The sequence below is a fragment of the Epinephelus fuscoguttatus genome, linkage group LG14, assembly GCF_011397635.1.
Source record: "Epinephelus fuscoguttatus linkage group LG14, E.fuscoguttatus.final_Chr_v1".
In the NCBI taxonomy this organism is placed as follows: Eukaryota; Metazoa; Chordata; class Actinopteri; order Perciformes; family Serranidae; genus Epinephelus; species Epinephelus fuscoguttatus.
Window position 1 is genome coordinate 12442068 of NC_064765.1, and position 26815 is coordinate 12468882.

At 42.2% G+C, this 26815-nt stretch overlaps 1 protein-coding gene across 2 annotated transcripts in view; it reads right to left on the reverse strand.

Annotated features, from left to right (window-relative positions):
- The window catches only part of grin3ba (glutamate receptor, ionotropic, N-methyl-D-aspartate 3Ba), a 134355-nt gene that overhangs the window by 29337 nt on the left and 78203 nt on the right, over window positions 1-26815 (reverse strand). For both annotated transcript variants that reach the window (XM_049597178.1, XM_049597180.1), the window contains exons 3-8: window positions 24802-25298; window positions 22076-22347; window positions 19621-19857; window positions 14964-15110; window positions 14524-14669; window positions 3909-4024 (exon numbers count right to left, since the gene is read on the reverse strand). In XM_049597178.1, the coding sequence (XP_049453135.1) occupies window positions 3909-4024; window positions 14524-14669; window positions 14964-15110; window positions 19621-19857; window positions 22076-22347; window positions 24802-25298 (1415 nt within the window). The remainder of the gene's footprint in view (window positions 1-3908; window positions 4025-14523; window positions 14670-14963; window positions 15111-19620; window positions 19858-22075; window positions 22348-24801; window positions 25299-26815) is intronic.

Below are 26815 nucleotides of genomic sequence, written 5' to 3' on the forward strand. Positions count from 1 at the left end.
TATTCCTAAAATAACTGTAGTAAAAGTTAAATTAAAAAAAATAAATTTAAGCTCCATTAACCAAATTCTGTATTCAGTATTCCTATTTTCAATGTGACCGCCAGCTTTAAGTTTGTCTGTTCACTGTGTGTTTCCATCAAAACTGTTTTGCGCTGGTCAGAGGATACTTGGCTGAAAAAACTATTTCAGAGCGGTTACATTATTTAAAAGAGTTTGAGAACCCCTGGTGTAGAAGTAGGAGAATGAGAACGAGGAAAACAGTGGAAAATTCTCGTTTAAACATGAAAACATGACAGCAGTGTAAAATATTTCCAGGCTCTATTCTGTGGCGTTTCTTTTTTCCCTCTGCCTGCCATGGTTCATATGGTGATTTTTTCAGATAGAAGCAGCAGCAATGAGTTTACTTTGGAAAAACGTCCTCCCTCTGAAAGTCAAAATGGAAAACAATTTCCCTCAAGAATACACACACACATTGAGCACACCAGGATGCAACCATCAGCACTCTCACACACTTACACCTGCATGAGCCAGCTCGTTCCACCAGTCTCACCATGTAGTCATAAAAAAAAAAAACTTGATTCATGTGAACTTGAATATGATAACTCCCTTCGTGGATCATTAGCTGGTTTTTGACTGGCAGCTCATTTGTCTATATGCTTCATGACTGTGCTGCAGTTAATGGGACCTGTAAGCGTCGAGTCCAGAGCTTCCTGACTGGACACTGTAGTTAATAATAGATGGCGGAGTACTTTCATCCTGCAGCGTTATAAGTTCACCCAGTGAATCACTGTCTTATTCTGTCAGTCATGTAGCTAACAGTATTTGATCTCCTTTGTGTGCATACTATAGGTTTCTTTACACACAGTATGTGGTTGTATATACTGTATGTTTGTCTGTGTTAATGTTCGTCTGTGTTGCATGAATGTTGCATGAAAGAGGGCGCTCTTATACAGTACGTCATGTGTGCACAGGCACAGTATATCTACATGTATGTGAGTGCAAGTGTGTATGTGTGTGAGCTGCTTTTTGTTAATGTGCATGTCTGTGTTAAATGCCTTGTGGGGACCCACCTGCCATCTGGGGACAAACAGCAGGTCCCCACAAGGTCAGTTATTTTAGGATTAGTGTCCCAGAGTTAAGGGGATACATTGGTAGACATGGAATATAATATTTATAACCATGTTTTTATTAGTTTCTAATCATCTGAAACTAAGAGTCTAGGGAGTTCAGGGCCGATGTCAATACCAATGCTTGAAATAACAATTTGGCCAATAGCGAATACTGATGTTTTTTAATTATTATTTTTCTATTTTTTATTTTTTAGTTTTGTTGGGGTTTTTTCAACTCTTTGTGGTATGGAAACAAAAATATTTATTATAAAAAGTAACTGAACTGTGTCCTTCACTACACTCCCTTCCAATAAGCACAAATTTAATCACACACCTTTGTGACACATGTTTTAAAATAACCTTCTTTAACTGCATTATTATAAATATTATTTTTTTTGTACGATTATCTTACTATATAATGACGAAAACTCTGTCTGTCTGTGTGTCTGTTCCACGTTTTTCTCCTCACTGACTTGGTCAATCCATGTGAAATTTGGCACAGTGGTAGAGGGTCATGGGAGGATGCGAATGAAGCAATATTACATCAATTGGCCAAAGGGGGGCGCTATAGCAACCGATTGAAATTGCAAACTTTGAATGGGCATATCTCATGCCCTGTATGTCGTAGAGACATGAAACTTTGCACAGAGATGCCTCTCCTCATGAGGAACAAATTTGCCTCAAGAACCCATAACTTCCGGTTATATAGACTTTCCGCCATTTTGAATTTTTTGACAAACACTTCAAATCGATCTCTTCCTAGGAAGTTTGAGCGATCTGCATGAAACTGGGTGAACACAATCTAGGGACCAATATCTAAAGTTCCCTCTTGGCAAAAGTTTGAAAACTTACTAAAACTGAGCTTCTATAAGGCAATGAATATTGCGGAGGGCGTGGCTCATCACATAAAGGTGTATAACATCTCAAGGGTTTCACCCATCACCACGCAATTTTGTAGGCATATGACCACACATAATCTGAGGGGACCCCTCCATTATTGACCCCATCAAACAAAATGGGGGCGCTAGAGAGCTAATTTCTTATCTAGGCCTAACCGTCATATCGATTTTTACTAAACTTGGTAGATATGTAGAACAGGACGCCTCAAGGTGACTGGAGAAATTTAACTCTAATTGGCAACTGGGTGGCGCTATAACAACAGAGAAATGCTTAAAAATGGCTAAAATGCAACAGATCACTGTGGCTGAATGTTGTTGTTGTTTTTTTTTATTTTATTTTATTTTTATTTTTGGCACGACTAAGTCATGGTATGGTATGCTGTACATAATCACGGAAACTGTCAGTGTGTCGTTCTGTCCACGTTTTTCTACTCACTGACGTGGTCAATCTATGTGAAACTGCACATAGGCATTGAAGATTGGCATAGGTAGAAGGTGACAAAGCTATCAATGGGTATGGACTAGTTATTATAATTACTATTTTAGTATTGTTTATTACTATTATTTGTTTTTATATAATGCCATAAATTCTAACTTTGGGAGGCTTGTATATGTTTTGTGTAACTTCTTAAATGTTTAAAATCAGTAAATGTGTTTACAAAATGACCTTTTCGAGGAATTTAAAAAAAACCTGCTTTAAAAGCCTTTTAAGTTTCTGTAATATATCATAATTTCCTCTCTCATATCTATTTTATATTGCTGTAAAATAATCAACAAGTTTCTCCTTCAAACAGCTGTATTTAATCAAGTTTCTTGCCCAAAACTACATTTCACAAGATAAAATTGTACACATTATGAGATCGCCATAATTTACCCTATCCCAATACTCATTTTTACTTTAAAACACTTGAACGCATCATAATGTAACTCTATGCAACCTCCATCAGCAGTTAGTTCTGGCCACCAGCTGCTACCAGCCGGGGTTTCAACGGTATGAGATTTTCGTAGAATGATAACCATCTAAGAAAGTATTGCAGTTTCACGGTATCAGGGTATTACTGAATTTATTTTACTATCAGTTTGAATTACCCTTAAAGGAATGAAAACAGAAGGGTTAGTGGTGGTTGAACCAACATTTAATTGCTGTAATTGAAACTTTAAACCATTTTGTTAATGGAGGTATGTGTGAAAAGACTCCCCTTAGAAAATAACTAAACTAAAGGGCAGATTCAACATACAGCATGCAATTTTTTTTTCCAGTGTCATAATAATATCGGCTGATACCAAAGTGCGGCCGACAAATCAGTACATCCCTCTAAGAATCATTGTTTTTGATACCTTAGAATGAGCTGTTTATATCTACATACAGAACAGGCCCCATCCATTCAACTCTGCCATGTTGTTGTACAGTAGCCCAGAACGGATAAATTTTTAGATAGGGTCATTCACGTTTTCATGTCGGCCACTGTAGTTCTTCTTTACACTTGGTACATGGGAGAAGTTTCAGTTGGCTGCAATCTGCAACCTCACCACTAGATGCCACTAAATCCTACACACTAGACCCTTAAGAATCAATTCTGAGAGTAAGGAATTCAGCTATTATTAGGTTAAGGTTTGTATAAAGGTTGAGGTAAAGTAAACTTGATTTGTATGGCACATTTTAAGAGTCTGGGAAAGTGCTTTACAAAGAGGAAAAAGAAAAAGAGGGAATAAAGAGTCTATAAAAACAAGAGCATGAAATGTAAAAACCACAAAAACTAATGTTATAAGATCAAGAAAATGCCAAAGAAACCGAGTCAGTTTGAAAATGCCACCAGGGAATGAGAGAATGCCTCTAGGTCAACACGATGTCCTTACAAAACTCACAAGTGTGCCTTTGTGTGTGTGAGCCTGTGCCTACCTTCAATGGCGAACGGCTTCCCCACAGTGAGCAGCTTGCACTCTGCGTCGATGGACACCTCAAAGTCCAGCAGGGCTTTGTCCATGATGAACGCATCCAGGGTAGGAGGATCTGTCCTTCACCACCAACACACAAACACAGATGACAGGAGTGAGAGGGAAGCATTAATTGAAGACCTGCGGATCAGATTCACTCCCCAAACTTTGCTCGCACTCCTGGGACCCGTGCAGAAACCCCGTATTTGGGTCTGTCATCCTGTTGTGTCATTTATACAGAGAGGATGAGATTAACTGCATTCTAATACACTGTGTAAACACATACATCATTACCTAAACCAACAGCCTCTGTGGCGGACAGATAAGGCATTATACACCCTGCTGAAGACTCTCCTGCTCCGGCAATATCGATCCAATTGACCCTAATTGACCCCTAATTATAGACCGTTCCTCTGTGTGCAGCCTGAGCCGCTGACGGGAGATAAGTTTCAGGATAGCAAACGAAACCCACTGCATTTGAATAATGTACCTGCACACACACACATTGATAGAGAAGAAGAATACACATTTCCTGATGCACAAACCCACAAACCACATTCGCATGCACCTAATTTGAATGGCAGACGGATAAACAAGCATAAATGCATGTATTGGAGGAAATCATGCACCCACACATAGACAGCCTAATGGAAAAGAAGAAAAAAAATAGAGCAGACTGATCAAATTACCTGAAACTTCTTGTTATTCAGGATGTTTGCCGCTAAACAAAAGGTTGACTTTACAAAGTCTTTGCTGTGCTGGCAAAGCAGAAACGTCTATTTTTCTCTGTCTAGGCCTGTCAAACAGGAGGCACAGGGAGAAGAGAGAGGAGACACTTCTTTCGGGACTAAAGAGGGTCGGAAGTTATCCGATGCCGGGCCTCAGGATAAGAGTGAAATGTGCGTGAGCGTGTACGGCATGAAAGTGTGTAGGTATAAGTTGAAAGCATGTGTGGAGGTATGTGCTTGCACTGAGCCTATACATCTGTGTTCATGTGCAGTTGCATGTGTAGCCCGGAGCGATCTGTCTCTCCAGGAGAAGAAGGCTTTTGAGAGGTTTTTTTTTCTCCTCCTCTAAGATTTGAGTGCAGTATTGGGGTCAGTAGTTCTGCCAACACAGTATTTTACAGCCTCACTCCGGCTCTCTGCACTGCTGTGACTTCCACTTCTGCTTCGCCTCGCACGCAAACAAACGCCGCCTTCATCTTCCCTGTTCTCATCCTCTTTCTCTGAACAAGCGCTTTGTATCTTCCCACTTGTATCACAAAGTCAGCACATGCAGTATCTCAGCATCTCTGCTGGTGCTCTATGGAGCAGGCATTGTGTCGGAGAAGCGTGTGTGGTTATAGCTGGGAGTGTGTTTACTGTGTGGTACAGAGTGTCTGTGTATCTGTAGTTGGGTAAGCCAGGATAAAAACATTTTTGTCTTTGCAGCATGCCTGAATTTCAGTAATGGAATTATTACATTTAATCAAGTGCTGCACTGAAGTACATATCTGAGGTACTCTTGTGTACTGGAGCATTATACATTCCATGGTACTTCATATTCCTCCTCCTCCTCTCTGTTTTAGAGGGAAACATTGTAGTTTGTACTCCTCTACATTAAGTTAACAGCTTTGGTTATTTGTTTCGTTACAGTTTAAGATCTTAAAAGTATATAAAATAATTCAAATTAGCTCCACTTCAACCAAGTACACTAAAATCTCACTTACACTAATGCAGCAGCAAATGTATCACAATAACATCATTTAGTTTGCATTCTGAGTACTTTTACTCATGATACTTTAAAGGAACACCCCTAAATGACCATTTGTATATTAGCTACTATCCCCGAGTTATGTTGAATTCAGAAAGAAAACTTTGCTTTTCTCACAGCCTCTGGTGAACGAAGAATCCAAAAAAATTCATAGTCATAGGCAGCCGTCTTTACCAACAGCCGAACTGTAATATCAAAACATCTGTTTACAAACTCCTGCACACAGTGCCGACCGGTGGCATAGGCAGTATAAGTGAACGCTGAGGGCGCCGTAGTCCATAGGGGGCGCCACAAATGGGGGAAGAAAAAAAAATCTAAATGTTAATTCTTTACTATCTTTTTATCAGTACTATTACTGCTGTTATTTTGGATTATTACATAAGGCCATAACTACACGACAAAGCCTACTACATAATAAAGAGGCCTTTTTTTCTGGGTTCCTGCCGCCCCCAACCCCCCCACCCCGCCCCCCCGCCCAGCTCACACTTAGCCCGCTCTCTGGGGGAGATGGGCGAGTTATCTGATGTCATGTAAACCCCTAAACATGCTGTACCATTATCATTTCAAAACGACCTATGCTCTCTGGTGCCCACTCAACAATCACTACACTACTGAGAGGAGCGGATGTGGAAAGAAAGAACATGCCAAAAAACAGAACAAATCTGTGTGCAACACCAGAAGGACAGCTAGTGAAGTTAGTTGTTAGCTGTTAGCAGCTAGTTATCGTAATGTCTTATCAGGTGGTAGCCACAACCAACAGCTTGTGGAGGTTGCATTGATTTACTGTGTGAAGCATTCAAGCTCTATTCAGTAAAAAGGAGCATTGGGTGAAGGTAAATTATAACATTCTCATGATGTGTTCAATGGAATCTTGTAAAATGGCGCTTTTGGTGAGAAACTTGAAAAATCCAGCTGTTTGAAGGAGAAATTTTTTGATGTTTTCACAGCACCATAAAATAGAAATTAGAGGAGAATTATGATGTATCATATAAAGTAAAAATGCTTTTTGCTTATTTTTTAAAGATGTTTTTCATGTGAAAGAAGGTTATGTTAAAGGTTGTTTCATAAATGTGTATTATTGAATTTGTGCTCACTCAAAGGTTGTGTAATGAAGGACTGAACGACTTTAAAACTGTTCATTTATTTTATTATCGTGCAGATTTTTTTTTTGGTTTTCTGGCACAAAAAAAGGATAAATAACAACAAAAAACAAAACAAACACCATTATAAAAAAACGAAAAAATCATTATCGGCTATTTGGAAAATTGTTATTTTAAACACTGATATCTGTATCGGCCCAGAATTCAAAAATCAGTGCATCCCTAGTTCAATTAAAAAGTTAATTTGTGCATTTTATTATCATTTTACAATATCATATTTTATTTTTTATTCCTCTAAACAAGTTAATTTGTAATTTAAAGTTAAGTTTGCCTAGGGCACCAAATGTGCCCTCACACAACTCGTGTAGTATAATCCAAGTCTCATTTATCCAGTTGTATCTCCAGTGCTTCCTGAACATATGCATTCTCATTAAAACATGACTATTCAAAAGACTTCCACATAAACAATGCAGATGCACTCCTCCTCCGTGCCTGGGACTATTTATAAGATCTTGTTTTAAATCAAATTTTAGCAATTTTGCATGTGTTTGGGAAGTGCTGAGCGCCTGGCTGGGTAAATGAGACTTGGATTATACTGCACAAGTTGTGTGAGAGTTTGTAAACAGCTGCTTTAATATGGTTTCACAGATGTTGATCGTGGTCCCCTATGACTTTAATTCATCAAGAGTTCTCGTCAGTTTTTGGATTCTTCGTTCACAGTGGAGGCATGCTGCAAAATCAAAGTTTTCTCCACAAATTGAACACAACACGGACTGAGCAACTGATATACAAATAATCATTTGGGGGCTTCTTTGGAGTACAGTCTGCAATAATATGTGCTTTTACTTAAATTATATTGTGACTGCACAACGTGTACTTGTTTTTATAGTGCAGTTAGTGGTAAAGGATCTGATTTAATTGAATTAATGTATTCTGTGTGTCCACGTAAGAGTTCAAATGACCCCAGTGTGTGTTTAATTCATGTTATTAAAGCTCGTAATTAAAGTTATTAGATCAGACGGGAATAAAACACGATGTTTTAATTTCAATTAAAAGAAAAGGGTAGAAATTAAACTAAAACAACTGGCTCATACTAAATCTCCTCTCCCAGCCTATGAGGTATGCTGCTTTCCTTCCTCTGCAAAGACCACAGCACTATAAATAGAGCCATGAGATGCCACATCAGTGACATGGACACCAGTACCCTGGGTATGATTCGGCTGTCAGAGTATTCTGGTCATGTGTTTACATGTGTGAATATTATATCCTGGTTGCAGATTTTGAGAAACACAAATATGCTGGCTGTTCTAATTTAATAGGAACAAGGACACTGTGGTAAGGTTTGTGTGCACTCCTCCTCAACTCAAGATACGCAGTGGTTACTAATTCAAAAAGAATATATAACAAAGGATGTAATGATAATCCACACGCGCAAATGAGATTGAAAGTCTGACACCAGTAATGTGAAGGATAAATGTGTCCTGTCTTCCATTACTGATGATCAGATGGAGAGGATAAATCCAACAAACCATGAAAGGCAGCAGAGTTCACGCAGACAGAAACCAAAATGGGTTCATCCTCAACCGCTGAGGTTATTCAGTACTTTGAGAAATGACAGATCTTTTTAGATGTGGAGGTACAAACATGCGTTCATTGGCACATACAAGTCAAGTATCGAGGGAGCTGAATAAACAGGTTACATGTTACAAGAAATCATCATAGAACCGCTCAAAGAAATTAAGGGAACACCTAAACCACACATCAGATCTTGATGAACTAATAATTCAAGCTGAAAATCTTTACTGATGCACATTGTATAATTTGTTGAGAACAAACCACACTCATCAACCCACTGAGGGCTGGATTCAAAGTCACACCGAAAATCAAAGTAAAAATTTGAATCACAGGCTGATCCAACTTGAGTGAATTTTATCACAGCAACTCATAATATGACTCTGGGCATGCTCCTGATGAGCTGGCAGATGGTATCCTGGGGGATCTCCTCCCAGACCTAGATCAGGGCATCAGTGAGCTCATGGACAGTCTGTGGCAGTAGTTGATGGCGTCGGACGCACCAATACATCACGTCCCATAGGTGCTCAGTTGATTTTAGGTCAGGGGAACGAGAGGGCCAGTCAATGGCATCAATGCCTTCATCATCCAGGAACTGCCTACACACTCTGGCCACATGAGCACCAGGAGGAACCCGGGACCCACTACACCAGTGTGGTCTGACAGTCTGGCAGCTCTGATGATTTCATCCCAGTACCTAACAAGAGGCAGGCTATGGCTATGACATGGAGCTCTGTGTGACTCTCCAATGATATGCCTCCCCAGACCTGACAGTGTGGTCAGAAACATGCACACCAGTAGCCTGCTGGAGGTCATTGTGTAGGGCTCTGGCAGTGCTCCTCCTGTTCCTCCTCACACAAAGGAGCAGATACCGGTCCTGCTGCTGGGTTGATGCCCTTCTACGGCCCTGTCCAGCTCTCCTCGTGTATTGGCCGGTCTCCTAGTATCTCATCCATGCTCTTGACACTGTGCTGGGTGATACAGCAAACTTTCTTGTGCCATCCTGGAGGAGCTGGACTACCTGTGCAACCTGACTGGGCTGCAGGTACCGCTTCATGCTACCAGTAGTGACAAGGACACAAAACTAGAGAAGAATCAGTCAGGAAGGATAAGGAGAGAGCAACTGTCTGTGGCCACCACATGTAAAACCATTCCCATTTGGGGTTGTCTTGTTTTTGCCTCTCCATTGCACCTGTGTTCACTTTGATTTGCACCAAAGCAGCTGAAACTGATTCACAATCACTTGTGCTTCCTGAATGGACAAATTGAAAACCCTGGAGTTTAAGTGACTTGGTGTTAAACTATAAGTTCATCAACATGACCTTCTTGATCTCTCAGGTCATCTGGTAGCAGTCACCTCACCATTTCAAGAGTAACAACTAAACATGAGGAAGCAGCATTTAGTCAGCATGCTGCAAAGAGCTGTCGAGAAAACTTCCAAAAGATATAAGACTCTCCTCAACTTAGACTACCTTTAAATCCAGGTTAAAACTCTTATTTCCTCCCCTGCCTTTGAATGAACCATAACCACTCTCTATCATCCCGAACTACTTTCCATTTATTTCTGCAGAAATTCTTTCAGAATTGTTCCTATTCCTTAAATTGTGTTGTATTCAGTGTTTTAATGCATTATGTAAAGTACTTTAACTGCTTTTGTGAATAATCGTGTTATATAAATAAACTTGCCTTGCCTCGCCGCTTTCATCTTCTCACAATCCCCTTCTGACACCCGATTCATCCATTCATCCTCGGCCCTCGTTTCATCAATTTGTCCCTGGCCCTCATTCATCTCCACATTCAGCACTTTTAATTAACTAAAATATTTTCCCTCTAACGGGTAAGACTCTTTTTTTAATGTAATTTATGTAATTCATAGGCTTTCACCTCACTTTTACCTCGTGCTGAAACGTAGCATCTCTGGATAGGGGAAAAGCTCACACTGATGCAGGGTGTAAATATTTGCAGCTCACAAAGTGATGAGTACTTGATGGTATCTCTGTCAGATGCGAAAGCAAACAGCGTGTTCACTATAATAAGAAAACATCCACCGACGGGTTCGACACAACATCACTGCAGACGGCGGGAGATCAAAGGGAAAATCAACCCTAAAACACAAATTACGTTGATGTTAGATAGAAATGTCAGAAGGTGCCAACATTAAAAACAGCCTCGATTTGAATTGATGTCGTCGGGTGACACATTTTGGAGTTGGTACACTGACACTTGATTTGCAGGCTTTTAGAAGTTTTGATTAAAATATCGGATCTAAATCTTATTGAAGGGCGTTCAACTGTTGAATCAGACTGTCTCAGACTGACATTCACTGTCTATACATGACCTCCAGGTGACATCATGAACTGTTTTACAGTCCCTCTCCAGTTCTATCCATCCATTTTAGTCCGCTTATCCAGGGCCGGGTCGCGGGGACAGCAGGCCCTGGATAAGCGCCCCAGACATCCCTCTCCCCAGCAACACTTTCCAGCTCCTCCTGGGGGACCCTCAAGGTGTTCCCAGGCCAGATGAGATATGTAATCCCTCCAGCATGTTCTGGGTCTGCCCCGGGGCCTCCTACCAGTGGGATGTGCCCGTAACTCCTCTAACAGGAGGCGCCCAGGAGGCATCCTGATCAGACGCCCGAACCACCTCAACTGACCCCTTTCAACGCGAAGAAGCAGCGGCTCTACTCCGAGCTCCCTCTGGATGTCCGAGCTCCTCACTCTATCTCTCAGGCTGAGCCCAACCACCCTTCTGAGGACATTCATTTTGGCTGCTTGTATCCGCGATCTCATTCTTTCGGTCACTACCCAGAGCTCATGACCATAGGTGAGGGTTGGGACGTAGATGGACCAGTAACTCGAAAGCTTCGCCTTTCAGCTCAGTTCCCTCTTCGCCATGACAGACCAGTGCAGCGCTCGCATCACTGGAGAAGTTGCACCAAACCGTCCATCCATCTCACGCTCCATTCTAGACATGTTTTAAAAAATGTAAAAATGCTTATACTGATACTATATTTTAACATGGTTTTCCCACACACTGTGAAAAGAGTCTGGAAGCAGATTAATGCTGCATTCATACTGCGAGCAACAATGCAACAGTGTGACCAGGTACACTGCTGGTGGATTTGAGTAGGGCAAAGGCCTCAGTGACCCCTGTTTCCATCCCGGGGGTCAGTGTGGATATTGTGGAGGACTACAAGTATCTTCAATTCAATTTTCAATTTTATTTATAAAGCCCAATATCACAATTTGCCTCACAGGGCTTTACAGCATACGACATCCCTCTGTCCTTTGGACCCTCACAGCCTTGCACACTTATAACAAACCAGACTGGACTAAGAACACTGAAGCCCTCTACAACAAAGGCCAGAGTCACCTCTATTCTCTGAGGAGGCTGAGGTCCTTAAACATCTGCCGGACAATGCTGAGGATGTCTTATGAGTCTGTGGTGGCCAGTGCGATCCTGTTTGCTGTTGTGTGCTGGGGCAGCAGTTTGAGGGTAGCAGACACCAACAGACTCAATAAACTGATTCGCAAGGCCAGTAACATGGTGGGGGTGGAGCTGGACTCTCTGGTTGCAGTGTCAGAGAGGAGGATGGGGTCTAAGTTACATCTTATCTTGGACAATGTTTCCCACCCACTCTTTGACATGCTGGTCAAACAGGAGCATATTCAGTGACAGACTCATTCCCCCAAGTTGCACCACTGAGCATGACAGGAAGTCATTGCTGCCTGTGCCAATAGAAATGCATTTGGACTTGTTTTCACCTACTGCATTTATAATTCATAATTATCTATTGGGTGCAATAACTGCCACAATATTATTGTGGTAGTTGAGGTATTTAGTATCGACTCTATTCTCACCAATACCTCTTGAATGTATATATTTATTCAACATACAATGCAGATAACTGCACATATTTCTTATGTTTACTCTTATTTTATTTTTGTTTTATTTTATTGATGTATATATTGTAGTTAAAAGTTTCACACAGCCTCAGTTCAGTGATGATATATATATTATTTTTAATATCTTAAGTACCAGTGTTAAACACTGTGGCATAATGCACATTTAATTTTTATTTTTAATGCGCATTTTTATTCCAATTTTTTTTATTGCTATATTTACATACTTCTATTTCATACTCTTATTCTTACTTTTTATAATTCTCTATTCTTTACATCGGAGTGACTGTAACCAATCACAATGTCCTCCTTGGGGATCAATAAGGTTTTTCTGATTCTGATTCTGATTATTGACTAGTGTTACTCAAGCCCTGGTTAAGATACGTTTAGTTTTCTATTGGGTATTGATACTTGTTCTTGATGTAAACAAGATTTGGATGTGTATTTTTTAGAGAATGCAAGTTAACAATAAGAATTTAAGCATTTACTCTCAAGAACATATTTAATGGAATTTCTGGGGTATGTTGAAGATTGTCACCAAGCTGATTTTACTTTTACCGCTTTATTCCTCCATTTCTATTTATAATGTTGACAGTTAACTTATTGTAATGTCTTCCCACCGCACGTGGGTAATGTGACTGATTGCAATCTCACAGCCACTCCTTCTTAAGACGGCTTCTCTTTATTACAAAACTGTTTGCCTGATGAAGGTCTAGTCACTGAAATGTTGCAGCATTAAAATGGTTATTTTTGCAGGTTAGGCAGTGTGCTGGAGTCTTTTCTACAAGTTTTATTCTTCTCATCTCTCCTACGCACCTGTTTGAAAACAGATGTGCGAGGTATTCCTTCATTTTAACTTACATAGATCGTCATGGGCTTGTGTCTGCTACAAAGCACCTTGACTGAACGTCATCAAAAGGTTTGTACTTCTCTATCTCTAATCTATGCTTTTGATCAGTGTCTGAACCCCATTTTAACATCACCTTTCACTGCCACATTGTGTCGCTGTGTGCAACACACAATACCACAGCTAGAAACAAAAAGCAATGATTGCTTAACATTTCACTGCATCATTCGAGAGCTGAGAAAAAGCTGAGGCCAGCTTAACTTTAATTTGCATCGCATCATGCCTATCTGCAGCGACAAGTGACGAGCATCAGTTTGTAACGTCATGTTACTGACTTCCGCTGAAAATGACTTGTAGCCTGTTGCTGTATCGCTCATAGTGTGAACACTGTAAGTCTTTCTCCCTCATTGAGAAATATGCTTGCAGTAGGTGTTGCTCTCTGCAGCGATGCTACTGCTAAGTTGACCAGTGAAAGAGCAATGTGCATTAAAATGGCTAGCGTTAGCACTAGAGGAAACCGCTAAGAGATTCAGCCATACATGTTTGAACCTCAGTCTGACTCAGAATCAAAGAGTCTGTTGTGCAACAAAATCATTGACCAGCTGACGTATCAGAATGTCAAGTGTAGCTAGTGTATTTTGTTAGCTTGTAGGCTAACAGGAAGTGGCTGGCACTGCATTCCTGTTATGGAAACACACAATATTATCTGCTACAATGGGGTTTTTGGTAGATAGTGTAAGGAAGCTTCAGGGTCCAATTTACATGCAAAACACTCTACCCTGTTTGCTGTCAAAACTTTGAATATGCTAATGCTAACTCTGCTCTCTGCACTGACAAGGCCGCTCTGTGCAGGACGTTTCAGGTTTCTTAGCCTGTATTTGATAAGCGTTTCCCATATTAGAAAGCAATTGGCTTTTGTATTAGTGACATACTTGCCCAAAGTACATTTGACTCTCAGATTTTGGGGAAGTGCACATTGTCCCCTTGAGTAGAGGGATGTAAAAACACCTCTTTTGTGACAAACTTTGCAAAGCTACAAGCCTGCACAGTCAAGGTCAGGCATTTCAGGGGACGTAAACATAGGAAAATCACAGTTTTTAAGTATTTCCTGCAGGATATTAGAGAAGCAACACATGAATTCTATTTTGAGGAGATGATTTTCCGATGTTTACAGTAGGTTCTGTATTAAAATAGCCTCAGATGGCTGTAAATCTGCCACGTTTGCTCTTGTTGTCAGGAGTCAGACTTGTTATGCACGGTGCGCATGGAAAATAAGTGCACAGAATACAGACAACCGCAGATAACAAATGTAAACGTGACTGGATTGTTTAGGTCTGGATTGCATTTTAATGAGGCTTTTTTTTGTTTTTTTTTAAACAAATGTACACTGTGTGCATGTCTTACTTCAACATATGTACGCCTTCTGGGGTGGTGGGCTGATTAAAGCGTCTCATGTAGTCATGCATCTCCGGGAAGCTCTTCTTCATGTAATCCTCAGCGCTGCTCTCCCTCACCGTCCCAAAACGGAAGCCCAGGGATGGATGGTGCAGCTGTGGAGGTGACACAGGAAGACATGAGTGTGGCGATGGTGGTGGAGGTGATAAAGGAGGGAGGGGGGGTATCATGATGGGGTGCATATCAAATTCACTGTAGCCCTGAACTCCCCACAGGGTTTAGGGATATGGAAAGTGATAATCCTTCACAAATAATTCCACTCTATACTCATTAGCCTGTCCTTGTGTAAGCTTAGTTTGTGTGTACATGTGGGCATGTGGGTCTGTATATGTGTATGGGGCGCTGACATGCATGCAGTTTCAACTTTGTGTCCTTGCATGCAGTCTGACCTTCTCGTCGTGAATTCCCGAGACCTGCTCGAAGGTCTTCTCCCCAACCATGACTGCGGCTAAGTTTGCAGTGTAGCTCGACAGCACCAGTAAGCAGAAGATGGCCCAGAGGTTCATCAGGAAGCGCCCGGTCCAGCATTTAGGAGTCTGCAGAGCGGAGACGCATGCCAAGAGAGATTGTTTGCTTTCGTCTAATTAATAAAATAATTAACAGATCAAAAAGAGAAGAAAAAATAGCAGATCTAAAAATACCTCAGCACAAAACTGGAAAATGTCAGGATGTCTGGACAGAAATGAAACAGACTGACAACAAACAACATGGAGGAAACTGAGATAAGAAAAATTCTACAGGGGTTGTACACGGATTAAAAATACAAATGCGTGTGGAGAGGTGCTTTCAGGCTGCACATAAATGTAGAGCCCCACGAGACTCTCAACCTGCCCTCCTCTCATTCTCACCCTCCTTAAAAATCACAATTTAACCCAGAGTAAGGGTAATCAAGTTAATCAAAACAGACCAGAAGAGGAGCTAATGCAGAGGAGGAAAAAAATAATCTAACAAGTGTGACTGTTTCTGAGGCACATCAGAAATATCTTTCCATGAAATTGCCTGCCTAGGGGTATGAATCCACCTGAACACTGTGATCATTTATTTATTCCTCCAATTAAAATCCACTTAACTGAAAAAAGAGATGAATTTCTAGTGTTTTAAAAGGCTTGGGATTAATGAGGCATTAATTATACAAACAAGGTTGTAACCCATTATTACGGAGGTGTTCGGTATGTTTTCAACTCTTTGCATAATTAGATGGTGAATTGGAAGGAGAGAAAGGGAGGATGTCGTGCACACTGTGAACACAGATTCCTCAGGAAGAAATGTGGACCAGGCTAGACGAAAACAGGCTTTTAATTTCGGGCCCGTAACGGGCAATTTTACATCTGAAATGGCAACTGTTGCTGGCAGATTTCATCAGTGGTAGCTAGCTAGCTAATGAAGCTTATGTTAGTCCCATGAGTTGGTTGAAGACACTGACTATGACTGGCGCTTTTTTCAGCAGTGTAGTGGATTGTAGAGCTAGTTTTCAGTATAAAGAAAAAAATGTAAGATCAGACTGTCAGACTGTCTAACACAACCCCCACACTATTCACACAGTATGCTTTAACGATAACGTTACAAGAGAAAAGGCTTTAAGGATACGGGCTAACTAGTATGTTTGGCAAAGATAAATTGAGTATAGCGTAAGTTCAGGCAGGAACACGATGTCAAGCTCAGCTCACATCCCAGCTACATCACCTGATCTCAAACACCTCAAGCAGTTGATTGATGGAAGGGAGTCAGCTGATAGATCACATGATTCCTTTCTATGCAACCAATTGGCAAATCTCACTCAGGGTGCCCTATTTAAACTGCTCTGGCCTGCCTACTGTTGCTGCTTCCTCTGCAAGCCACTTTGCAACCCGCCTCCACCCCTGCTCCTCCTTTTCATGCTGTGTCTGACTTATCAATGTCAAACTGTTTGTCACTGATGCTGCTCTGTTCTGTTCCCAGGGGATCCTGCCTCAGGCTTTCCATGTAGGCGCATGGAAGGGCAGGGAGGTGTGCTCTCTCTGCCTTAAGGCTTTCTGCGTAGGCCTAGGAAAAGCAGAGAGGTCCCAGAACAGAGCCATACTGCCAAATATAATACTGCAAATAGAAATAAAGTTCACTTTGACTAAAGTGGTCCTGACTGAACACTATTTCAGGTAACATTGGCTAGGGTTGTTGAGGTCCTAAAGGGGTAGCCAAAATCTTGGCTTGTGTTGCTCACAGCACCAAAAAAAAAAACAGTTGAAAAACTTGACAGCAATGTCTCCCTCCAGAATCAATACCCTATTACTCAAGATATTCCACAGACCTTTCTGTGAGCTGTTTAAATAGACGGTTAAGAGTTTTTTTGTTTTTTTTTAAATGGCAGTTTCTGGTTCTGCATCAGTTGTTTTCATTCAACAGACATTTATGTCAATCATGGTTCCTCTTGTGCTGGGAGAGTACGTACTCTTAAATAGGAGCTTAAAATGTCACGCAAAATGGCATTCTAACAGCTATGATCGTTCTTACTTTTTGTAATGAGGACACAACGTAAAGCAGGGTTTTAGAACTATGAAAAAGTTCCATTCATCCATTTTCATCCGCTTATCCAGGGACCGGGTCGTGGGGGCAGCAGGCCAAGCAAATGATCCATGATCTTCCAGCTCCTCCTGGGGGACCCCAAGGCGTTCCCAGACTGGATGAAATATGTAATCCCTCCAGCATGTTCTGGGTCTGCCCCGGAGCCTCCTACCAGTGGGACGTGCCTGGAACGTCTCTAACAGGAGGTGCCAAGGAGGCATCCTGATGAGATGCCCGGACCACCACTGACCCCTTTGGACGTGGAGTAGCCATGGCTCAACTCCCAACTCCCTCCGGATGTCTGTGCTCCATGAAAAAGTTCCTCTGGTCTGGGCTGAGCTGTAACACTAGCTAGCTAAGTGATACTAGATGAGCTAGCAGTAGGTGGATACTTCCTTCTGCGTGGTGATGTGGTCGGCAAATGGAGTCCAGAAGACAGAAAATAGTTCCTACACATAACTATTCACAACAAATGCTTATCTTGAGAAATCGTGTCATGATTTCTATAAAGAGACATTGCTGTTGAGACTTCAAATGTATGTTTTTGCTGTTTTGAGCACCACAAGCCGAGTACCATCTAGTTCCATTACACTGGGGAGAAGGCAGACATCTCTACGGCTGACTTCTCCAACACTCAGCAGCTCACACCAAAACAATCTAAATTGAAAAATAGCATGTAAGAGGAAAAATATCTTTGATTCTGGGGTAAACTGACCTTTAAAACCAAATCCAATACAAAGAAGAACGGAGCTGCTACATTACCCTCTGCTAGTATCCAAGACTAGCTTCCACACAGTGGACACATGCTATGCAGTGAACGTGAACAGATTGTTTTAACCTATCTTGTAATCCCACAAACTAATGTAGTTAGTTAATGATGTGCTCCTTGGCCTTGGAAGTAATGCTTGGTTACAGCCGTACAATAGGTAGTAAGCTAACAGCCACACATAATAGCGATTGCAGCATTTTTATAGCATTTTTGTGTCTTTGTTTTGAAAAGAACAAAAAGTGCTTTTCCATTCATTTATTTGTTTCAAATTCTTTTAAAATGGTCCAAATCGAATTAAGTCCGGACACTGCCATGAAGGTGACTCCAGGGAAACAAGCTATTATTAGCAATTTAGCAATCGATTTACTTGCCCACTGCCCTCCCCACAGCCTAAATAAACATGACTCTTTGGCTCTGACCCAGCACACGGAGGTTCAGAGTGTTGCTCAAGGGCATTTTAACAGGTCACACAGCTGCTAATAGACAAAACCTGTTAATTGACACATTGCCAGTTGCCAGGATCAAACCTGTGACCTTTCAATTATGGGAAGGTCTCTCTAATCACTTGGCCTCTGTTACACCCGAGTCATTTGCACTGGTTCCTTTAGGGACAACTGAAGAAATATTCTAATGGCGTGCATACTCACTAAGAGGAGTTACAGGAATAATTTAAGCAAATGGTGTTCCAGGTATTTATCAGAATGTGCTGCATGAAAATTTGAAGCGCAAGCATAAGTTATCATAATGATGGATTCTGGCACAGTGTGCTGCTGTTTAAAAAACAAAGAATGCAGGGGAGAGTTTTTCATCGGCGTCGTGGCTGAGTGTGTGCGGCGGTGTGACTGTGGGTATGACACCATCAGTCAAATCTGACAGGTTTCTGAAGAATGCCGTTACTGCAAAGGTACGTTTAATCTCTTTGCGTGTTTATACAAAAAAAATGACATGAAAATAAGAGCAGTTTTTCTAATCTTTGAAAGGCGATACATTGTTTTTCTTCTTGCTGCATATATTTTTAAATGGACAGATTTGCCTAAGTCTTAGAGTTTGACTTCCATCTGTCTTCGCTGATGACTTGCTTCACATTTCTCTCTCACACTGGCTCTCCAACTGTGCCCACCCAGCTGCCCTTTCCCCTTTACATCATCCTCTGTCCGCCCACCTCCATGTCACCCTCATTCTGATGCTGCTCTCTACATGGCCACTTACCCTTCTAACCCCGTCTCCCCATGTCTCTGTCAATGTTCTTATTACCTTCTTTTTGAAGCCCATTTCCTCATTTGCACTCTCACCTCGCCACTCCCCCACTGGCCCTCCTCCCCCCCGCCATCTTGTTTTCAACTTTGTGTCTCACTACTTCGGGGAGTTAACCTCTACTCGCTCCCGCTTTTTCCACCTTCATCCATCGCCATCATCCTCACCATAACTCCTTCAATCTCTGTCGGCCCACTTACCCTTTCCCCTCTCCCTTGCTGTATGTGCATTATCCTCCCTGTACCTCTCCACTTCATCACTGCCTACCTTCTTAACCTCTCCCCTATCAATCTTTTCCCCCTTCCTGGCCATTGCGATCATCTTTCTTCTTTTTTCCTCTCTAACTTCCTTTTTCGACTTGCCCTCACTGTTTGTGTACTCTTATTAATAACACAAATCCCCTCCCCCCCTTTTCTTGGCAATTTCTATTCCCCGCCCCACCCTGCGTGATGCCTATTTATCACACAGAGGAGAGCTGCTTTTACCTTGGTGGCGACAGTACGTCCAAACAGTATGGCGTAGCAGAGATTGAGGGCAGAGGAGTAGGAGAACACGCGCAGCCTGTTCCTGCCATGGGGCGTCATGCCGAAGGGGCTGTTCCACTCGTACAAGGTGAGGAAGAGCGCGGTGAGGTGCAACGTGACAAAAATACCCACCCACATGGACCAGTGGAGAGGCCACATGAAGGCTCCAATGGGTGCTGCAGTGTCCCGGCTCCGAACCTGGTAGGTCAGAATGACAAAACTGAAAAAACTGGCTTGCTGCAGTCACACTGTAAGAATCACATGTACTGTTTTTTTGTGCTGAATTGTGGTTAGAATTCATCCTACAGCTTGTAAGATCATGTCCTACTAGTCCAGTCAATCTGACTCAAAGAAAAGGCCCAACCTAGGAGAAATTGCATTACTAATGTTTCATAGTTTTTATTGATCTTAATACCCTCCTGCATCATATATTAAAAGTATACCTTCATGGATTTGGTGGAACATTCTTTTTTCGAGGTCAAAAGCAAACTTTCAACATTCTACAGTTATATAGTCTGTGTGAAATCATGTTAATATTACATTAAGTGACCACCACAAACAGAAACATGTTCGGCGTGCTGATAATCCTAATATATCATACCTGGACGGAGACAAAAAGTAAACAGGACGGTGCTGTCTGCTGCTGTTTTAAAGTGCGTGCAAGCCGCATCAGTTCAGTGAGGTAGCCGTTAGGAGCTGCTTATGCAGGCAGTGTGTCCCAGGTGTTACTTAATTGCGATGTGCCGAGGCACGTTTTGCAAATTGACCTATTTCCATAACTGATGATATCGATTACGTCGATGAATCGCCCCAGCCTTATAATGGATAAAAGTAAAGGATCATAGAGATTATCAATCTGTACCAAGAGGGCAATGATACTGATCCATGAATAACTGAGAATGCAAAGTTGACTTACAGCAAAACAGCTACCCACCCTCACAACTAACATGCCAACAACGTGTGCAATGTTTTACAGCTTCAGAGTGTACCATCAGGTTCAGGAATGGATGGGAAACTTACTACCACTGGAGGAATAGGGCTAGAGGATCCAAGGCTCATGCCTTATTCCCATCCATTCTGACCAGGACCCTGTTCCTTGTTGGAATTTGTGCACTGCAATTGCAGTTCAGGTTGTGGAGCTATGTGCTGCAAATTTTGTCAAGAACTTGATTGCTCCCTACAGCCTTTTCAGAATGTAGATGTGTTTGTTCAAATAGGGCAGCACGACGTCTGGATGAGGACAGGAAGTGAAGAGTACATGTAGGCCTAGAGCCGAGACATGTTTCAAGCTTGGTCTCATTTAGGGTCTCAGTCCGAGTGCTGATATGCTACATGGTTTTCATGGAAAACAAATTTGTATGTGCATAAAATTTAATAATATTCTTTAATACCTAATTTTACTGATTTTTTTGGATACAAAAAGGTAATTTGGGGTATAGGTAGCCCCTAAGTGCTCATATCCATTGAAAACAGGTTATATCTGATGGTTATATGTGTAAGAACATCCCAGAAAACTAATGTTTGGACATAAATTGTATGAAAATATCCCATTCAGAAGGAGACATATGCACTTCTTTGTGTGATATAATAACGTTGAATACTGAGCCCTGAATTGACCTTAATCCAAGTATATAGTGGTATACTTTTAATATGTTATTTCGATGTCCCAAAAGGTCACAAAAAAAACCTTGAAAGACTACTATTGCAATTTTTTCCTGAGTCAAACCACAGATTGACTGGACTAAACAGGCATCCAGAGAGGTGCCCCCCCCCCCCCCCCGGGGGTGCCTGTCTAGGGTGCCATATGTGCTAGGTCCAGCACTGATCATGCCAGACTTCTCTCCAGGGCATAATTACCTTTTTAAAAAATTGCATACATTGTTTTTATTTTGTGCTATTCATCATTTTGAAAGGGCAAGAAATCAGTTTTTCAAATGGAACCATATTGTCAAATCACATTATGTGCTGCAGTTTCTCAGCCACGGAGGGAGATGTTAACAAATCAAAGAATACTGTAACTGCAGCATGTTGGAGGACAGCTTCTCAAATTGCCTCTCAGACTCATTATACACTCTTAAACTGCCTTTCATTTTGAACCTTAATAATTGTCCACTGAAAACTCAGCAAACTAATTATTCACAACTAATGATCCTGCGTTCCTCACCAGAAGACTGAGTGAGTGGGACATAAGGCTGAAATTAAGTAGCTGCGGACCATATCGTCAAATCATACAGAAAAAGTGCCAGCCAGAGAGATGGAGGGAGAGATTGACAAATCAAAGAAACACAGAAGACTGCGACGCTGCCACTGACTCACGATGCAGTAGATTTCCAGGACATGCACCGTGTCTTCTCCAATCATTAAAATACAAACTCAAAACTCCAACAAACTAATGATGACTTCAAGCAATTTGTACCAGAATGCCCAGGCTGGTGGAGTAGAAGGGCGAGGTGAAATCGATGACTCTGCTCCGGGCAGAGTTGATGGAGAAGGAGGTGACAGCCATGTCAGCGGTTCCACTCAGCAGGTCCCCGACCAGCCCTGTCCACCGTCCCGTCCCACTCAATGCTCCGTACTTCCCGTCTCCAACAATATAGAGGTCAAATGTGAAACCCATGTCCTCTGCCAGCTTCTCCAGCAGGTCAATGCAGTATCCGTAGCAGCACTTCCTCAGGTCCTCCGGTAGTTCTGACAGAAAAGAAATGATAATAACTTGAAATGTATCTATCCCAGGGACAGGGGCTGCACTTCTGGGACTTTGTCCTCAACTGTCGGGTACGAATCATGGAAAATGTTTATGGATCCTCACAAGACAGTTGTGCATATGTGTATTAAATATCCCCTGCACCTAGGCTAGGAATACATTCAGGCTCAATCCCAAAACAACCCTTGCCCCTACGACTTTGTCCTTACCCCTTTGTTTTGCACGTTAACGTCTGAGGGTAGGGTGTCCCAGTTCTTGTTAGAATAGAGGGGTGAGGCAAAGTGTAAAGGATTTATGTGTAACCGGTGGACTCCAGTGTTGTCTGTGTTGTGTTGATATGAAGAGGCCCAGACCGTGCATATCTTTGGAGGCGATCTCCGTTTATTCCTGACAGCTCTGACAGCAAGAGATAAAAACAACATCCTCCGTCAATTACGACCATATAACTCGAGCCCCTCTCTCATGGAGTACAACAGCAAAAGGGGAGAGATAAGGCAGGAGACACCCCTTTATAGGTGGGGTACCCCCAAAGGTGAACGTAGGGGTACAGAAAGTGAGTATCAAAGGTTCCACATATTGACTATAGAGGCCTAAGTGTGTCAGGAAATAACTCCAAAGTGGAAAAATCGACAAGATGGTTACACAAGCAACCAGATAAAACCAAAAATGTATTTTATTTTCTTTTTTTCTAATCTTTTTTTTTTTTAATTTAAGGTTTAATAATTACAATAAGCACTGCATTATCTCAGTTTAATATTGTTTCAATGTGTCATTTACTTTTTAACAAATTGCAGTGGTATGCTAGCTGACTACCTATTGTTATGTTGCAAGCCCTGATTTGTGCATGACAGTCCTGCGTTTTGACATATTCCCTGTTGTATTCCTCTCCTTTGATGACATATGACATCCGAAATTTAACTTAAATCCAGCAGCAAAGTTGTTACACTTGCTAGCGCTCCTCTAACGTCAGTGCAGACTGGCAGGGGGGGGGAGTACGGGTTGCTAATGTTAGCCTACACCAGTGGTTCCAAAGTGGTAGGTCCTGGTCCAAAAGTGGGTCCCTGGACGACTCTGAATGGACCCCAAGTGACTTGCGAAGGCACGGAGCTTTTATTTTGAAGATCTGTTCCCTGGTGATTAACAGACAGCTACATGACAGAGAGAGCAAACTAGCTCAAAGACATGGCCAAATGCAAGTATAACACTGAATACATTGAACTATGCAGACCTTGAAGAAATGACTAAGGAGAAATCTGGACCCCGTGGCTGGACCAGAAAGGAATCACTGGCCTACAGAGCACCACTAGTGGCCCGGTAGTGAGGCAGTGTTCGCTTTTTATTTGATAACTTGTTTGATTGATTGATAGTGTGAAATTTAAGTTGCGAACAAATCACAAGCGTCCATGCTTTACTAACTCCATCAGATAAATGGCAAATGGCATTGTGATAATGCCATTATTGCCATATCATCTGTCTATAAAAACACCATTGACGACTGCTGATGATGGTTCAGGGTCCTGAAGGGTTGTCCCATTTCTTAGCAAAAGATTTGAACCACTACCCCTTGTAACCCCGTCCTGAAGGGCAAAAGGGCATTTGAAAACAATGGGTAGGGGTACAAATAGGGATTGGGATTGGGCCCTAGTCACACTTAACCTTGGGGTAGAAAAATGTAACAATTGTTGACCTGGGTATAGAGAAAAAAGAAGAGTTGGCAGGATGGACAGGCAATTTTTGTCTTTTCTGTCATTTTGATTCTTTTGGCAAAGCTTTTTTATTGCAGACTCAGTCAATCAAAATTCAGCAGTATGCCAATCGCTCTTGAAACTTGGCACAAAGGTCTCCACTTGTTCTGCCCAAGCACCAGAATATGAGATTTTGTGAATTCTTATGTCATCCTCAATACAAATTTCAATTAGCTGTCCTTCATTTGCCATCTGCTGATTCAAGTCAGACAAAGTTAAAATGCCTTACATTTTCCTGCTATACAATAGGCTGCTTGTATTTGTGGCCAACAGTCTCCGAAGTCCGATACCTGGTATTTCTTTGACTCGGCAGTCTTGATCTCTCATTGATTTAATGCCTTTAGACCTCTTCATTCATGACACGGAGCTGTAGCTGTAGAGCTAAGCCCTTCACATTGCACCTGGTATATTTTTGAACTGGACTGACCAGCCATGATCCTTTATTGATTTTACTTCTAAATATTCACTTAAATCTTGAGGAGTAGCAGTAGAGAAGTGGCCGGCGATACAGCTATGAGATCTGAGCTAAGAGATCTAACAGTTTACACAAGAGAAGCTTTCATAAATTAGAACTGATGCCTCCCACGAGTTAAAAGGTTTCTCGACAGGTATTGCAGGAGTTCTTCAGCATAGAAGTGCTTCACCACGAAGTATTTTGAGGACAAATGCCAATGTAAAACTTGCAAAACTTACCAATGCCCTCCCAGTCTGTAACTGTAGTGTTAGGGTTGTGCAGCTGGTTGAAGAGGCTCTGGATTAAGTCGGATCGGTTGGTTTTGGGGTCCAGACAGAGCTGACCAGCAGGACACAATCCATCTTCATCCACCTCCCGTGTGAAGACAAACGGGTGTTCCACCAGCGTCACCACCCTCAGGCGGTGTCCCTCAACGGATACTCCAGGTCTCCAGCGTTCTCCAGCATTACTGTCGCCCTGGCCGTCCCCTCCTCTCACCCCAGCTCCAAGACCTTGTCCCTGGCTACTCCCGAACCCTCCCACCAGTCCCAGGATGCCTCCTTCTAGCTCCAGTCTGCCTCGGGTCCACTGGCCTACAGTCACCCAGGCGGGCTGCCCGAGAGCGCCCCTCTTCAGGCTCCATACGTGGAACAGCTGGGAGGAGAGGACCCGAGAGAGGCCAGCATCCACCTGGATCAAGCCTGTTGCCCCGGTGAAGGAGGTGTTGGAGAGAAACCTCGAAGGACACAGAGAGACAAATGGACGATAAGTGAGAGACAAGAAAGAACAATCCTGGGTGACTGCAGTTTAGAAATACAGCCCGCAGTGATACACAACACTAAACTAGCCAGATGTAAAAAATAAATAAAAAACTTGGGGGGAAAGCAAGGAAAAAGTTACAAACGATGGTGCAGACGGGCATGGTCTGGTTGGGGAGCTTTAGCAAGTCTAGTCTCAGATGGGTAATTGCATCTCCCCGAAAGTCATAATTAAAAGTTAATGCAGTGCAGTGAGGGTCTCCTCCTATCTGCCAGTCCATACAGACAGTCATTGCCATTCGTCTCACTTGCCTGGCGGCCCCGCATTGGTCTTCACGGCGGAATAAATTAGGAAGAGCAATCCCCGTTTGCACATAAATCTGCCCTGGCCTCTTGAACCATACTGGGATTGTTAGCTCACGTCTTAGCATTTGATCATGAGGACGTCTTCAGGTGATGTCTCAATGTGAGGGATACAAGCACTGTTTGATCATGTCTTGATTAGTGGGGGATTGTCAGGAGGTCATTGTATATGGTAGGGGTGGTTGTTTAAATGTTAAAGTATGCAGGGATCACTGCATTCAGTGTGGGTGCTGAACCGTGCAGTGACTGTTGATTACATCTGGGTCAAGGCGAGAAATGGCAAGTTTTCCTTCCTGTTAATGGAAAAAGATGGTAAAGCCGTAACCTCTTTCTCAGTGCAGAAAATAGCTTTTGCTCTTTGTTTTATTCTTTCTTTCCTGTATCTCCCTTTCTCATCTTCCGAGTTACATGTTGAATAGATGAGTGCAGAATTGAGCAGGAGAACTTTCTCCATTAAATATGGGATATGAGAAGGAAAATGAAAAAGATTAAATTGATCATGAGGGTCATTAAACTCACCTCTAAGCCCAGGCTGGACTAAAGCCCGTCTGCACCACACACAGAAAGAACGAAACGTGAATGTATGTGAGATTTTGTGTATTCTGCTTGTGTTTCTCTTCATTACCCTTTTTCGTCACATTGGGATTTACATCAACGGCACAATATCAATTTATAAACCCATTCCACGCACCATAATTCTAAAGAGCTGATTAAAAATGCCTCTGATTTGAAAGTCATTCTCATCTCATTCCACGTTAACTTATGTTTCCTCATCAGCAGCCCCCTCTGTCTCTGTGACCATAAAGCGGAAGTGCTAGCCTTGCCTTGAGCTGAAATCACTCATGGTAATAGCGCGGCTGAATCATCATATCCCATAGACAGCAGATTCATCAAGCCAGCCCACTCCAGACTCATATACTATACTGTAATGGCTGCGGCTGGCCACAAAAAAATTAACCATAGGCTTCACTTTACATCTCCTATCTGAGCAGGGAAGTGCAAAGCCCCCCTTCCCCGCAGTTTGTGACATTTTTGGATTCCTGCCCAGAGATGAGAGTGTGAGATGGGAGTGTGTGTGAGATAGTACGGAGATAAGAGCTAGGGTGTGAAAAGTACAGCACGCTTTTAAGCA